The 15,271-nt window shown below is 42.1% G+C and overlaps 1 protein-coding gene and 1 long non-coding RNA gene across 6 annotated transcripts in view; one reads left to right on the forward strand and one right to left on the reverse strand.

Moving 5' to 3' along the window:
• The first annotated feature begins 2,848 nt into the window (after positions 1-2,848).
• Positions 2,849-15,271, forward strand: part of LOC308476886 (rap1 GTPase-GDP dissociation stimulator 1-like) — a 35,490-nt gene continuing 23,067 nt past the window's right edge. The window contains exons 1-3 of one of the 3 annotated variants that reach the window (XM_081005002.1): positions 2,849-2,977; positions 6,633-6,743; positions 14,837-14,959. In XM_081005002.1, the coding sequence (XP_080861128.1) occupies positions 2,974-2,977; positions 6,633-6,743; positions 14,837-14,959 (238 nt within the window). In that variant the 5' untranslated portion in view covers positions 2,849-2,973. Of the gene's footprint in view, positions 2,978-6,632; positions 6,744-13,429; positions 13,841-14,836; positions 14,960-15,271 lie in introns of those variants that run through there. The other 2 variants (XM_081005003.1, XM_081005004.1) reach the window with 2 other exon arrangements.
• LOC308476950 lies at positions 4,096-9,631 on the reverse strand. Of its 3 annotated transcripts, none has more exons than XR_013986262.1 (4): positions 8,602-9,631; positions 8,036-8,196; positions 6,622-6,734; positions 4,096-4,217 (listed from the first exon to the last, which is right to left on the reverse strand). It is a non-coding gene; the product is annotated as an uncharacterized lncRNA (long non-coding RNA). The 3 variants fall into 3 exon arrangements; XR_013986263.1 differs by lacking the exon at positions 8,602-9,631 and adding an exon at positions 8,470-8,559 and having other exon boundaries at positions 8,036-8,199; XR_013986264.1 differs by lacking the exon at positions 8,602-9,631 and having other exon boundaries at positions 8,036-8,428.

Raw genomic sequence — 15,271 nt, forward strand, 5'->3', positions numbered from 1 at the left:
TGTATAAGCCAGCCCTCACAGGAGGGCTGCTAGTCTCTGAGCAGCTGTGGCAATGATCTTCACAACTGATTTTTGACAGTGTGTAATATTTTTATGGAGATTGTTTGCCTACCACGGCTTCGCAAAGCATCTTGAGTTTCCCATTGGTATTCACAACACTTGTCCAATGATGTATGGTACGGAAGATGAGTTTATCGCATGCACTTTACTCTGTCTTTACTCATAAACTCTGTATTTCATTCGGTTGCTTCTGCAGTCTTTTGCAAAGAGCAAATTGTTCTGTTTATACAAATTGCTTTGTACCTAATCCAGTCCTCTGTGTTGTCAATTCACCATAGTCAAGGGACTGTTATATTGCGTCCCCCCCCCCCATATGTAAGTGGTGTGCCTCTTAACACCAACTATTACTTGTTTTATGAGTACTTAGTAACTTATACAACTATAACTTGTTTATGAGTACTTAGACTTCTTTATATTGTTTTCTTATAATCTTATAAACTGATCATATAGTTTTATTATGCCTGTTGGTGTTTACACTTTATTGTGCCTAGAAGTGCTTTCATTTGGGAAGGTTTTTCTAGGGCAAGGCATAGTGATGGATTATTTTGATCTGGGCAAAGTTTTGAAGGGCAGAGAAATCAGCAAACTAACATGTAGATTATTTTTTTCAAGAGCTAGTAATCATGGTAGTTTCATGTCATTATGATTAGCTTTCCAAGAATCATCAGGCTGGCATCTATTGGAAACAAAATACTACATTACATAGACATTTGGTTATTGATGTCATTAGTGCAGGACCTTAGATGGATGTAAAGGCACCACTCAGAAGAATGCGCAGCTCCATGGGGTTTTTACATTAGCCACCTTTTTGAAAATATTTTTTCAAGCAATCACCCCTCCTGTTTTCTTTATATGGTGTTATAATTAATAATTTCAAGAGTTTGAAGACTTGTCTGTCTGGCTTTCTGTTTTGAGATACAGATCAGTACAATTACCTACAAATCGATTTAGGACAATCCAATCTCCTCTCTAGTTCTTTGTAGCAGCTCCCATCTGATCTGGACAGGGCCCAATTTGGCCCAAATCAGCCTGATTCCATTTGGGATTTGGCCAAATCTGGTGGACAGCCCTAATAAACAGTAAGTCACATTATACCAGGTCAGATTATTTGTCCAAGTAACCTACTATTGTCTGTCTGACAGCAGCACCCAAGGCTTTCAAGCAGAGAGAGATCTCCCACCTCCAGCTGCCCACTCCTTTTTTCTAATCTGGAGATGCCAAAAATGGCCCTTGGGATTGTCTTCAGAAGAGATGATCAAGCAGATCTCCTTTAGCATAGAGTTAAACTGCTTCAGCATGGCCAGAGAGGCCATCTCCCACATAATGATAAACCATGTCTCCAACACTGTCTGAAAAACATTCTTTGAGTAACATAGTGAGTAGTGGCCTGGAAATTAGTTCTTCAATCAGCAGGTGTACAGCACCTCGGTGATGGGCTGCTCAGTCTGACTGAACAGCCCAGTCAGAACCAGCAGCTTTTAAGATCATATGGGATCCTTCTGTTTCCTTGTTTCATCTGAATTGTGTTGTACTGGTAGTAGCAGTACCACCTTCTGGCTATCTGCAGTGCCCTGCTGCCAAATGGTAGAGCTTTGAGTCAGTAGTTCACCTGCAAGCCATCATAGTAGCACATGGGGCAAAATGGCCAAACTCACTACTAAAGTCCTCAGATCAAGACTCTGGCCCCCTTTCATTCATGGACACAAACAAACCATGTAGATCATCATAAATGCTAATCATTACTGGGTGTCAAAAGTCTGTAAGTGGCTTGAATTTTCCATTCCCACTGACCTGTACCCAGTGCTATTTTCTTTAAAAAAAATGTTTAGGGGTGCTCTCATTTTGACTCAAGAAAATCACCATTTTATAGTTCAAATAGGGGGAAATAATTGCAGTAAATGGACAAAAGTACAAAGAACATGCATTATACCGGGAAAGGAAATGAAGCCGCCATTGAAGGTGGTAACAGTGAAACTGACCAAATACCGTGCTAGAGTCCAACTCCTACTTCACACATTAAACGCTCGCTTCCATCTGAGACTCAGGAAACACCATGACAGGAAGTGAGGTCGCCATCAGGGGTAGCAACGGAACTGATGATTTACCGTGCTATTCAACGGAGCTGACGATTCACTGTGCTAGAGAAGAAACTTAAAAATTTTTGAAAAATTAGTTTCTTCTCCCATTAGAGTCACAAAATGTTTAGGGTTATGCGTACCCCTGCGTACTCCCAGAAAAAAGCACTGCCTGTACCTATTCCAGTATTTTGCAATGAAGGAGGTTTACTGAATTCAACAGTTACATCACTCCCTTATGCAATCATTTTTTCATGACTGAGTTCAGCTGATATAGATTCCTACCTGACATATCAAATGCTAGAGAACAATTCTGAAGGACATACAGCAGTGTGGTGTTTTTAATGGCCAAGCTCGAATCAGGCTGCTCCACTCCAAATGGCTCCCCTGTGCTAAGCCATGTATTAAGTTGAAGCCAAGGTGATTCTGAGCCGAACTTGAGCCACACAGAATTGAATCTGTAGCGACACTCTTAGATGCCTAGAAAACCTTGACAATCCCAGAGATGAGAATTTGACAAAATGGAATCAAAATTGCCATGAAGCCACACATTGTGGCTTTTTGTATGATAATTACTACGATGTTTCTCTTTCTCTTAATGACATCTAAAGAGGAAACAGGCAGTGCTGGAGATTAAGTAATTAAGACGTATTAGAAGCATTTGAAGTACAGGGTCATAAGGGAGAGGGAAGGGTGAGCGAAGAGGGAAGCTGTGGACTGCATGTCTGCTGGAGAGTTATAAAATATTCTCCTTGCTCACAGCTTGGTAGCTGTTAAAGGGAGAGCTTCACAGACCGTGTGCTCTTTATTATCTCCAGTCTGGAAAACTGCAGCATCCATGGGTAAGTAAAACTCATGCTAAATTGAGAAAGCAAATTCGTATTTCATATATGGGAGACATATATAGATATAATGTAGGAACTGCAACAAATGATTATTAAGTGTGTGCATGTATTTTGAAGAGAACCATTTCTTATACATATCCTCCTATTATATACAAGGACTGCCACATAGTAAATTGTAACTAGGTGATTAATCATCCATCTTTTAATTGCTTTAACTTTTAAAAGTTAGCTTTTACTGGATCTGCTTTGCAGTTTTCTTTTTGAGAAATTGAACAAAATGCAAGATACCTTTCAACAAAAATTGCTGGAAGGAAACGCAATCTGTAACATTTTCTTGTTCATTTCTATCTATAGTAGCACAGTGGAACCAAAATAGTTTCAAGCACGTATGTCCTTAACTTTCAGCCCCACCAATGAATCAATTAAAGCTGTAGCCGATTAATCTACTGATTAAAGCGTGCACCTGTACTTATCTCTGAAAAACTGTCACCTTCAAAAAGCAGAATGCCTGGTTAAACCCATTGCATTTTACAGAAAATTGCCTGCAAGTCCGGCAAATGTAATAGATTGTGCTGTTTATAGAAGGCAAGCAACCTAGATGTTACATGCAGTATGTTGGGGAAATTAAACATAGGAAGCTGTCTTATACCAAGCCAAACTATTGGTTCGTCTAGCTCAGTTATTGTCTATACCATGAGTAGCAAACATGATGTCTCCCAGATGTTGTTGGACTACAAATTCCATCATCCTTCACCTTTGACCATGCTGGCTGTGGCTAATGGGAGTTGGAGTCAAGCACCATGTTGGCTACACTGGCAACAGGTCTCCAGGATTTCAGACAGTGGGTTTCTCTTATGTCTGCCTGGAGATGCCAGGAATCAAATATGGAACCTTTTGCTACTGAGCTACAGCCTTTTATATCCATTTGGAGGAGGGTCACATCAACAATCACAATGAAAAAGCTTGACTGATCTGTTGCAAGATATGTAAATACAGATGATCACAGTATTCCAGACTTGGAAACCTAACGAAAGCCAACTCTAGAACACTAGATGCAAAACAGAGAGAGAGAGAGAGAGAGAGAGAGAGAGAGAGCTTGCCCCAATACTCATTGCTTTGGCATGGAAAGTAACTTTATTTTTTGTTCTGTCTTCAGCACTGTTTCATTTACATAACAGAATTCTCTCCATCGCCAAGTCTTAAAATTGGCTCCTTATTTCAAAATCCAACTGTGCCGCTGAAAAAGATATGTGAAAACATTCATTTCCAGTAATTACAAGTTTCCCTCTGCTTTGTAAGTCAGTTATGGTAAAAAGAAACAGAATTGTAGAGTTGGAAGCCATCCTGAGGGTCATCTAGGCCCCTGTGATGAAGGAATATCCCCTGGACACTGAACCCCAGCCTTGGTTGCCAACCTCAGTTACATTTGCTGCAAGTGTGTAGGAGATTTCAATATGCTGGGTAAGTATGTAAGAGGAATATGTTTGAGGTTGGTGGCCAGGAGTAGATGTGGTCCTTGGGGGTGAGGAAGGTTACCTAACCTTGACTTAAAATACCCTGTGAAGGATTGAGCTCAATACTTCACAAGGCTTTCTTCTGAAGAATCTCCAAGCTGATGTCCTACATTGTGCATATTTTCAAGCTACTATTTTTGCACATTCCAAAATGCTTCATCCTCTTCTATCAGATGAGAAGTGTGATGCTATACTGCTGAATGACAGAGCGGTATGGCATGTAGTGGAGATGCAGAGAGCCAATATGGTGCAGTGGTTCGAGGGCTGAACCTAAATCTGACATTGCAGGCTTCAAATCCTCAGACAGTCATGAAGTTCATTGGCTGCACTATTTCCCAGCTTAGAGTACCTCATATGGTTGTTGTGAAGATCCAGGCCTTAACTATCAATGAGCAGTAATAAAATAAACTCCACAGATGCGCTAATAATAGCTACCTCTGAATAGCTATTGATTCCTGTTAAGAAAGATCTGAAAGAGTTGAAAAGGATGCAATTTTCATATGAAGCTGGCCTTGCACTGCTTAATGATACTGTATTTGTAAGAACTGCTTAAGCGGGATTCCCTTTCACAAGGGTCACTGCAAAGTCATTATTGCTATAGAAATATATTTTTAGCCTCATTATACCAGATATGAGAGTCTTTTCCCCCTTATTCCTCTGTCTGCCTATCTACAGCCTTCCGCTTTCACAGTACTGCAAACTACTTCAAAGTCCCATAGGCGACATCTTCTCATTATATTCTCCCTGTTCAGTCATAGTTTTAAAGGAGGGTCTGCAGTGTGATCATCCTAGGAGAATCCACATTCCAGTTGTCTCTCATGAGCTGTTTGGTTTGCATTGCTCTGAAGACCTGACTAATGAAAGGCATTCCTCGGCTCCAACGCTTGCCCCAGCACTTCTCTTAATCCTCATTTTGGGTTAATGGTCATCCTCTTTACCCTCTCTCTTGCCTCCAAGTGGATACGTACTGGCCCAAAACCCACCTGTGCTAGTCTGAAAGCATTACTTTTGCATTCTACATGATGCCCTTCTCTTCAGCCAGGCACACACTGATTCTTTTTCATAAGGATAGTTTCAATGTGGTGCCTGAATAATAATAATTTTATTTTTTGTACCTCTGCCCATCTGACTGGGTAGCCTCCCCTCTATAGCATCTGAAAGCACTCAACACATGTATTGGACCTTCAAGTTGAGAACTCTGATATATGTAAACAAGAAGCATATATTGTTTGAAGTTAACCCATGGATGCTCAGCAAATGAGGGTATTCTTAACTTGAGCATCCTGCTAAATATAGGATTCTTAACAATGTTTTGAAGATGCATCTATATAGCATTGGCTTGAAATGAAAGATTAAACCCTACATCTCATGTAGGAGACAAATAGTTTCCTATTTTATTATTGGAAATCCTACTTCAAATTTCCTACTCATAAATGTGAGCTCTGAGGGAGAAAAGTTTAAAATCTTTACATTTGGAGATATCCTTCATCAATCAGCCTTCCCACCAACAATTATTCTTTTCTCTCCTGTATCTTGGTTTTAAATCAAAGCAAGATGATCTTACATCTGGCCAACGTCTTTCAAGGACTTCGAAAGTCATTGTGCATATGGTGTTATTCCACTGAACCAATCACTAGGGAAATAACAACACCTGGAATTTTTTTCTTAAGTAAATGGTGTATAAACTGAATGATTAACCCAAGGTTCTTGCTATTTGTAAAACTACATTTGAATCAAGAGGATGGTTGTCTTGTATTTTCATAAAGAAGAAATGGTGTCTGAACCAGGTTTGGATCACAGAAGGAGCAAAAATTATGCATGTTTGCTATATTTGTATAAAGTTATCATTTGCAGAGAATCTGGATTTAGTTTAGCAGAAAATTTAGACTTTTTTAAAAAAAAATGCTCAACATGTGTGTATATATTCATATATTCCATACATCTTTACATTATTTAGTTTATGGTGATGCAGATGTTTCTGGGAAGCAGAGCAAACATATGAGTAAAATTTGTGATTGGTCTTTAAATGACACCCCTCCCCTCAAAAAAAACCTACACACAGTAACCTCTCATGCTTCTTTAATATATGCATGACATCATAAACAAACAATCATCATTTATTTTTACCTTCTGAACAGAGTCCCTGAATCTACACCTGCAGCATCTCAGATTTGATGGAGGGGACTCCGAAGGTGAAGAACAGATTTTCAAAAGTCTAGATGGAGTTCTTCAAGCTTTGGCTGAAGATAGTTAAGTATAATTGAAATATGTTTTATGCTGGTTGAACCCAAGCCTTAAGGTAAAGGTAAAGGGACCCCTGACCATTAGGTCCAGTTGTGACCGACTCTGGGGTTGCGGCGCTCATCTCGCTTTATTGGCCGAGGGAGCCGGCGTATAGCTTCCAGGTCATGTGGCCAGCATGACGAAGCTGCTTCTGGCGAACCAGAGCAGAGCACAGAAACGCCGTTTACCTTCCCGCTAGAGCGGTACCTATTTATCTACTTGCACTTTGACGTGCTTCCGAACTGCTAGGTTGGCAGGAGTAGGGACCGAGCAACAGGAACTCACCCCGTCGCAGGGATTCGAACCGCTGACCTTCTGATCGGCAAGCCCTAGGCTCTGTGGTTTAACCCACAGCGCCACCCGCGTCCCTGAGCCCAAGCCTTAGTGCCCCTGAAATTGGGCAGACTATGCTCAACACAGTAATATTTAATGACAATGTTATTGATATAAGCTTTTTCTTTTCAATCTGTTTGTCCACACAATCCCCTTTGGTTCTTTTGCATTAAGGCACTAACATAAAGTGTACTATATTCAAATTTATCATTGGACTCTTCTAATGTAGGTTTCGAAAGCATGTATAATTAAAAAACCTACGAGCTTGCACCATTCATAGATGGCGGATGGGTGGGTGGGAGCAACTAGTGTTCCTGAAGGCCAACTAGATATTGCTGGGGTTCCCTGAGCTGCCCTGTGATTTGATGTCAGCAGCACACTGCCAAGTTTAGGATAATCATTGGCATTTCTGCTCCATACCGTCTCTTCTCTGCCAGTGTTCTCTCTCATTTCTCCCCATCTCATATTCTGTTGCATCTGTGCCTAGCAGCTACCATTCTCCTCCACCTGCTATTTGCCCCCTGAGACACATGCTAAAAGCTGAAGTCCTGCAGTATCAGATGTGTCAGACAATGTCTTCCTCTGTTTGCTACTGTTGGCTGCACCTGCTTCCATGTGCACTGTTGTCTGCCTCCTTCCAATTTTCCCACTGTTGGGCACATGCTGAAAATTTGAGCTCTTCCATCATATATGGGTTTCAGGCCAGGGCCTGCTATTCTTCTGGCCACCATCATCTCTATCAAACTATGCCAAGCTCTGACTCTGCAAGTAGTCTTGCTATTGTATCTGGGTTGCTGCCAACATTCATCCACTCACCCCCATTCCTGTACCAATCTTTAAGTTGTTGTGCCAAGCCACTCTGGGGTATATCCTTTATGTAGAAGTCATGGAATAATAACCTCGGATGCCTACCTCGGATGCCTACCTGCCAGCTCCCCATGCCTGCTGCTTCTCTTATTGAATAAGAGCGATCCTGGTGGCCACTGTGCCCACATATGGCTGCTATCCACCACAATGAAGAGAAATAAAGGCTGTGCCCATGGGTTTCTGCTTGCCTTGGTGTGAGAGGTGCCCAAATGCTGTTGCCTGCTTGAGACAGTGAGAGAGAGACTGGTCATTGTGACATTGAGCTGATGTCACCTGCCTGCAGGAGAGGAACTGGCCATTGTGACTTTGTGATGACTGCTATCTGCATCACTTTTCTACCTGCCAGGCATTTCTCTGAGTGGGAGTCACTAAAGAGCTAGCAGTCCTCACTGGAGGATGAGAAAGCATTACAGAACCAACTTAAGAAAAGTTGCAACTGTTACCACTGAGAGCAATGGGAAACTAAAATTAAATTAAAAATAAATATATTACCATTTTTATATTCCTAGAACAATCTTCTCTGACCTGCCCTCCCCCTTCCAGATGCAATGGACTCCAACTCTCATAAGCCCCAGGTAGCATGGCCAATGGTCAGGGATGATGGGCATTGTAGTCCAACAATACCTGGAAGGTACCAGATTGGGAAAGGTCTTGAACATCTCATCCAGAATCTTTTCTGAAATGCAGAAATTCTGCAGGCAAACAGGTGTGAGGAAAATCTCCTGAAAGTAAAAAGTTTGAAAAGCACTGGCTTGTGGAAGTGTTGGGCCTTAGCTCAGTTACTTAACTCAAGAAGAAAAAGAGGCGATACACAGACTCTCAACTCTACTTTCAGCACACATTAGCCTCAAATAAAGCCCTTAATCATGTCAACTAATCTGAAAGACACAATAACTGAGAATTTCAGCTATCTTTTGGTATTTTGTATTTGTTCCCTGGAAAATGGAATACTATTGTATTGTATTGAATACTTCTTGGTAGTTAGGGAGGCTTAGCTGAGGCAGTTCAATTACTTATTGTTAACTGCTTCTTAACTTATGCTTCACTGAGGTGGCAGCAGCTTATTTTACTTGTCAGCCTTTGCTAAGCAGCTGTCACCTGCTCATCAGAGGAGGGAAGTGTTTTGTGTGGTTGCCATAACGACATAACCTGGACTTAAGGGTGACAAAGTGTGTGCAGCACGAGAGCTTTGACAACTTTCATGGCAGAAAGTGCCACTCATAGCAGGCCACAGTGTTAGCTGTACCGCTACCATTGCAAATGTGGTGGACACACCATTCCTTCTTGCAGTGGAGCCAAAGCAGGGGGACACTGTCTCTTCCTAATGTCTAAAAATTCCTCAATGTTTTCCTGCCCCTCCTGTGGTTGGCACATGTTGATGATGTCATTCGTATGCACCCGTACTACCAGCTGGAGGCTGCTGGCAGTGCTGAATTTCGGGCATTTAGGACCGTTCAAAGTTAGTACAAAGTGGTGACATCATCACTCTAGATCAGGTTTCCTCAATCTCGGCCCTCCAGATGTTTTGAGACTACAATTCCCATCATCCCTGACCACTGGTCCTGCTAGCTAGGGATCATGGGAGTTGTAGGCCAAAAACATCTGGAGGGCCAAGGTTGAGGAAGCCTGTTCCAGATTATGTTATGCTTATGGCCTCAGGTTCAAAACCTTACCTAAATCCAGTGCCCAACAGTGACCAGAAATGAACTATGATGTAATGGTTGAAGAATATAATTGCCACTATAAGGTATTTCTAATGTATTCATACAAATAGCACCTGCATCAGAATATTACCGCGAGGAGTGTTCTGTGTTCCAGCCAGCCAGGTGTGCCTCCTTAAAGGATACTCCATTCCATTCCAGCTCCCCTTGGTTTTCCATTCATCACACACAGAGCTGTCAACTTTTCCCTTTTCTTGTGAGGAATCCTATTCGGAATGAGGGAATGTCCCTTAAAAAAAGGAAAAAGTTGACAGCTATGGTCACACACCCCACCTCAACAACAGACAGACACTCAGGCTGCTTCTGGACTGCTTTGCAGGAGACTCAAAAGCATACCAGCAAATTAAGATTTCCCAATTAAAGTGGATTTGGTGCCCTTTCTCAACAAACCTGCTTTCCCCCCCCTCCCCCCAAAAAAATCATGCAAAGTGATGGGAAAATACACTGAAAAGTGTGTGGCAATAACTGCTTGACATTATCTTGTATTAACCACCCAGTAAATGAATCAAAATGAATACTCACTACATAGCTAGCATTGTATAACCTATTACAGTGGTACCTCGGGTTACAAACGCTTCAGGTTACAGATGCTTCAGGTTACAGACTCCGCTAACCCAGAAATAGTGCTTCAGGTTAAGAACTTTGCTTCAGAATGAGAACAGAAATCGTGCTCCATTGGCGCGGCGGCAGCAGGAGGTCCCATTAGCTAAAGTGGTGCTTCAGGTTAAGAACAGTTTCAGGTTAAGAACAGACCTCCGGAAGGAATTAAGTACTTAACCCAAGGTACCACTGTATTATGGTTTTAGATATGCTGAAAGCCACACAGAGTGACTAGGGAAACCCAGCGAAATGGGCAGGGTATAAATAATAAAATTATTATTATTTATTATTCTCCCCTCCATTTTTGTGTGAATTGAGCATTCAATCTAATAAACAGGTTGTCTGAAATGACCACAACATTCTGTGGCCACTGATCATACTCAGTCCTCCTTGGGCTGCTTGGGGGAGGGCTTTGCCAAATATTATTTATATGTCTGCAAACCTTGGGGTTCCCCCACCAAGGCTGCTGATGTCAACCTTTTCTTTTGCAGCCCCACTTTGACTACAAGCCTAAGCAGCTGAGTTCACTATTAGAAGGGCTGAGACACGTATGTCACAGTGTTTTGGTTTTAGCTGAACACCACCAGCGCCCTAGTCATCTCAATTTACAGTTCCTTTTGAGGCGCAGAGCTGCAGTGAAATGGAAAGAAAAGACAACCAGTATCCATCATGTTGATGGCCTCGCTCAATCATGATGTGATGGTTACAGAGCAGTTACCACTTTAGGTGGCATTTCTGGGGATGGATTTTTCTGTGGGATACAGTGGCTGCGGTTGCCACCCAGTTCATCAACTAAGTACACATATGCTTAACTTACATATAATCCGACTGAGTCCTCATTTCTAGCTGAGCAAGCTCATATCTGGTAGAAGCTGTTTACTGCTTAACCAGCTGAAACTGATTGAAGGAAGCAGATGATGAGAGTAGCCCTAAGAGACAAAGGAGAGGGGAGTTTTGCTTTGTTTTTAAGGGAAAACAAGACAAGCCTTCCCTTCTAAGTCAGCCTATCCAGGTGAGCGTCCAAATTCTCTGGGGATTTCTACCATAACTGAATGCCAATTAGATTTGATGACGCAGCAGGAACCAAGTCCTAATTGGGTATATTACAAACTCTTGTTGCTAACAGCATACACTCCAGCTGTCCCTGTTTACCAAGGACAAACCCTATTTTCTTGTCCATGGTGAATCACTGTCCCTATTCTGAGGTTTAAAAATGCCTTTAAAATATTCTGCTATGGTGGGTTGCTGTTCTTTAAGTTTGCATCCCTTGATGGAAGAAGGCATTTCTTGTCTCTAGTGCTTGTGCATGTAAATATACACACATGAACGAATGTTGTGCACTGCTTGTCATTTGACATGTTTCAGCAACAGAGCTGCAGTTGGGATGATTGATAACCTATTACAGAAAAATTATAGAGCTTTTCAGATGATGATGGGGAAGAAAGTAGAATTCCAACAGCTGGCTCCCTGATGGTCATGCATTAATATGAAGATTCCTAACCCAAATTTATTCATTTGAAGGTCTGGATACAGCCAACACATATACAACTGCATTGTTACCAAGATGTTTGCTTCAGCTGGAACTATGTGGAATTTGGTAACCAGGGAAAGTCCCTGTGGGGTTAACCAGCATGAATTTCTACACATCTGCAAGCAGCAAGTTGTGATTGCCTAATTGATCCCCTGGAACCCACTGGTATATCGAATGCAAGCAACATGCCCCTGCGACTTGACTTTAGCCCTGTGTCATAAAACTAAATTGGCATGACTGAATGAAATTTATTATGGTCCCAGACCAGATTGGCATGGCTCAAAAACTCACCATCTATATGTTTGATATATGATACTCATGACCAAACCAGGTTTTTTTGTGGAAAGGTCCTTTCAGATTCAGACTTAGATTGTATGATAGGTGTTTCCTATAACTGGGTGTACATTTTCCTCAATTTCTTCTGCTTCTTGGAACCATTCCAGAAGGCTGTTCTCCACTGCTCTTTTTCAGGAGCTGGCTTCTCTAGATTCCTTCTTTGAGCCATGTTTGTTATTTTCTTCAGGATAAGTCAGAAATTTATGTGGAGAGGCACTTTCTAAGAGATGATTTTTCTATGGTTAAACTAAGAGGGCTTGTTGTTGTTGTTTAGTCATTTAGTCGTGTCCGACTCTTCGTGACCCCATGGACCAGAGCACACCAGGCACTCCTGTCTTCCACTGCTTCCCGCAGTTTGGTCAAACTCATGCTGGTAGCTTCGAGAACACTGTCCAACCATCTCGTCCTCTGTCGTCCCCTTCTCCTTGTGCCCTCCATCTTTCCCAACATCAGGGTCTTTTCCAGGGAGTCTTCTCTTCTCATGAGGTGGTCAAAGTATTGGAGCCTCAGCTTCAGGATCTGTCCTTCCAGTGAGCACTCAGGGCTGATTTCCTTTAGAATGAAGAGGTTTGATCTTCTTGCAGTCCATGGGACTCTCAAGAGTCTCCTCCAGCACCATAATTCAAAAGCGTCAATTCTTCGGCGATCAGCCTTCTTTATGGTCCAGCTCTCACTTCCATACATCACAACTGGGAAAACCATAGCTTGAACTATACGGACCTTTGTTGGCAAAGTGATGTCTCTGCTTTTTAAGATACTGTCTAGGTTTCTCCAAGAGCTCTTGGAAAACCCCAAAATAAAAGGCAACTAATTACAGGAAGGCATATTTGACTAGGCTGTCCAAGGTCCTGGAGGACGATTGGGTCCATAGGTAAGAAGAGACCACTGACAGTTGTCTCCATCAGTATGCAGGGACTCTGCCAGAACCAATAATGTGGCACCTAATGTATTTGTGACAGTACTTCTCTAGGTTACAGAATTACTTTGCTGTCACCAATTCCTTAAAGCAGTGGTGGCCAAACTTGGCCCTCCAGCTGTTTTGGGACTACAGTTTCCATCATCCCTGGCCGCTGGTCCTATTAGCTAGGGATGATGGGAGTTGTAGTCCAAAAACAGCCGGAGGGCCAAGTTTGGCCACCACTGCCTTAAAGCTTCACAATTGCCTAGTAACTCCTGTCTCCCTCTGTTGATCTACAACTGTCTCCCCCTTACAGTTAACTGTCCAACTGACAGGAACCTCCAGCCAATCCGACTTCAGTTTACCTTGTTCTAAGCCCCACCTACTGAATCTTAAATCAGCCTATCTGCTAGAAGCTGCCACCTAGCAACCACCGCTAAACATATTTGTAACATTATAACAATTTAAGGCCTAATGGCCTTCACAGAATGTACCGTATCTTTGAAACAACGTACTGTATGTGCAACTCTCTCCACATGTCAAGTGATGGTCCTGTTTTAAATCACCCCTGCAAAAATATAGTTCCTAATTTGGTCTTGACACAAGCAATAAAATTGTAAAGAGGACTGGAGAGCAGGGGTGGCAGAATTTTTCTGTGATACTTAGAAATAATTTTAAAATGCAATCAGGATAGACTCCTAACCTGACTTGCCTCAGAGGATGCAACAATGATTTCAGTGGATCTTACTCTGAGTAGGAATGATTACAAATGGTAAGGTACATAAATGGTATTGTTTTTATTATCAGTTGTTAGTGAAAGGAGTGGCACTGCTTTGGCAATGGCATTTTATGCTACGTAACAAACTGTGTGTGTGTACAACTTTTACCAAAAACAATTTCCCCAAATTCACCAATTAGTACCATTAAGCACTACTACCTTACCGACATACTGTCATCCACACAATCGTAGGAGACAGGAGTACAAACAAAACAATGAATATTATTGGCTACTGTCATCACCTCAATTCAAGATACGTTCAAGGAAATACACATTTCAGCAGCACAACATATCTGACATTGAAATGGGCTGCTCAGTTATAATGGTCTGGTTTGATAAGTTGCCGGTCAGTCTGCTATTTTTTAATGCCTAATAAATTTGGACCGCTAAATACTGCTAACACTCACATGAAACCTGATAAGCTCACAAAGATTGTAAAAAGGGTGCAAGCCTTTCCTGTAAAAAAATTAAGGAAGTGTGTGTGGTTCCTTCCTCCATTTTTATTCTCTCAACAATCCTGTGAGGTAGGCCCAAGATCACTCCTAGCTGAGTGGGCTTTTGAACCCAAGCTTTCCAAAGCCATTGTTGATCTATCCACAGGAGATGAAGAGGCCACAAAACCAACAGTATTAGCAACAGATACACACACACCCCGTACTTACTGCACTGGTTGTGCAAAATTCTTTCCTTATAATCCTTATAATATAAGTCAGGAAGCATTTTCAGTGGGTGGTGGGAGCAGCACCAGCTACAGCTTAACCTGAACAGACTCAGGTGGCAAGACTAAATGACCAGGACCAGACAGGGAGAAAGAGTTCATTAGCACAGACCTCCCTTAGCCAACTTGTTTCAATCCATAATCTAGAATTAGACTTGTTGGGTCATAAGGTGGTCATCGTTCCTCCCGGTTATGACCTGGCAGCCCAAGTTTCATATCGTCGAGAATCCCATTTCCCCTGCCCTTTAACCCGGTCATGTTTTTTTTATCACAACAGAGCACAAGACCTCCAGCCTGATTGCTGAAAGTGATGTTTTGCCAGCTTTCGCCAGACTTCTGCAGAGCAACCCTCTTTGTGCAGTAAAGGCAGCTGAGGTGCTGGCAGAGATAGCTAAAAACGGTACATTGCATGATATTTCAGATAGATTTATCTGCTCGGGATTCCTGGACACCTACAATGTCACAGTCTGTTCATTAGCACCACAACAGTGAAACTTACAGATGCCTTTCAGAACTGCTTGCACTCCCTCATAGATGACAGACTGCCATTAAAGGGAATCAAACTGCTTCTGGCATTGTTGTTTTTCCTTTAAAAGTGTAGCTATTTATTTGCCATTTGCTTCTGGCCAACAGCAGCTCCCAATTTGAGCATGCTCCTGGCAAAGTGCCTTCCAGTGGGACCCCTGCTATGTGCATAACCCTCTCCAGAGTT

Source organism: Podarcis pityusensis (assembly GCF_964106645.2).
Source record: "Podarcis pityusensis genome assembly, chromosome: 5".
NCBI lineage: Eukaryota > Metazoa > Chordata > Lepidosauria > Squamata > Lacertidae > Podarcis > Podarcis pityusensis.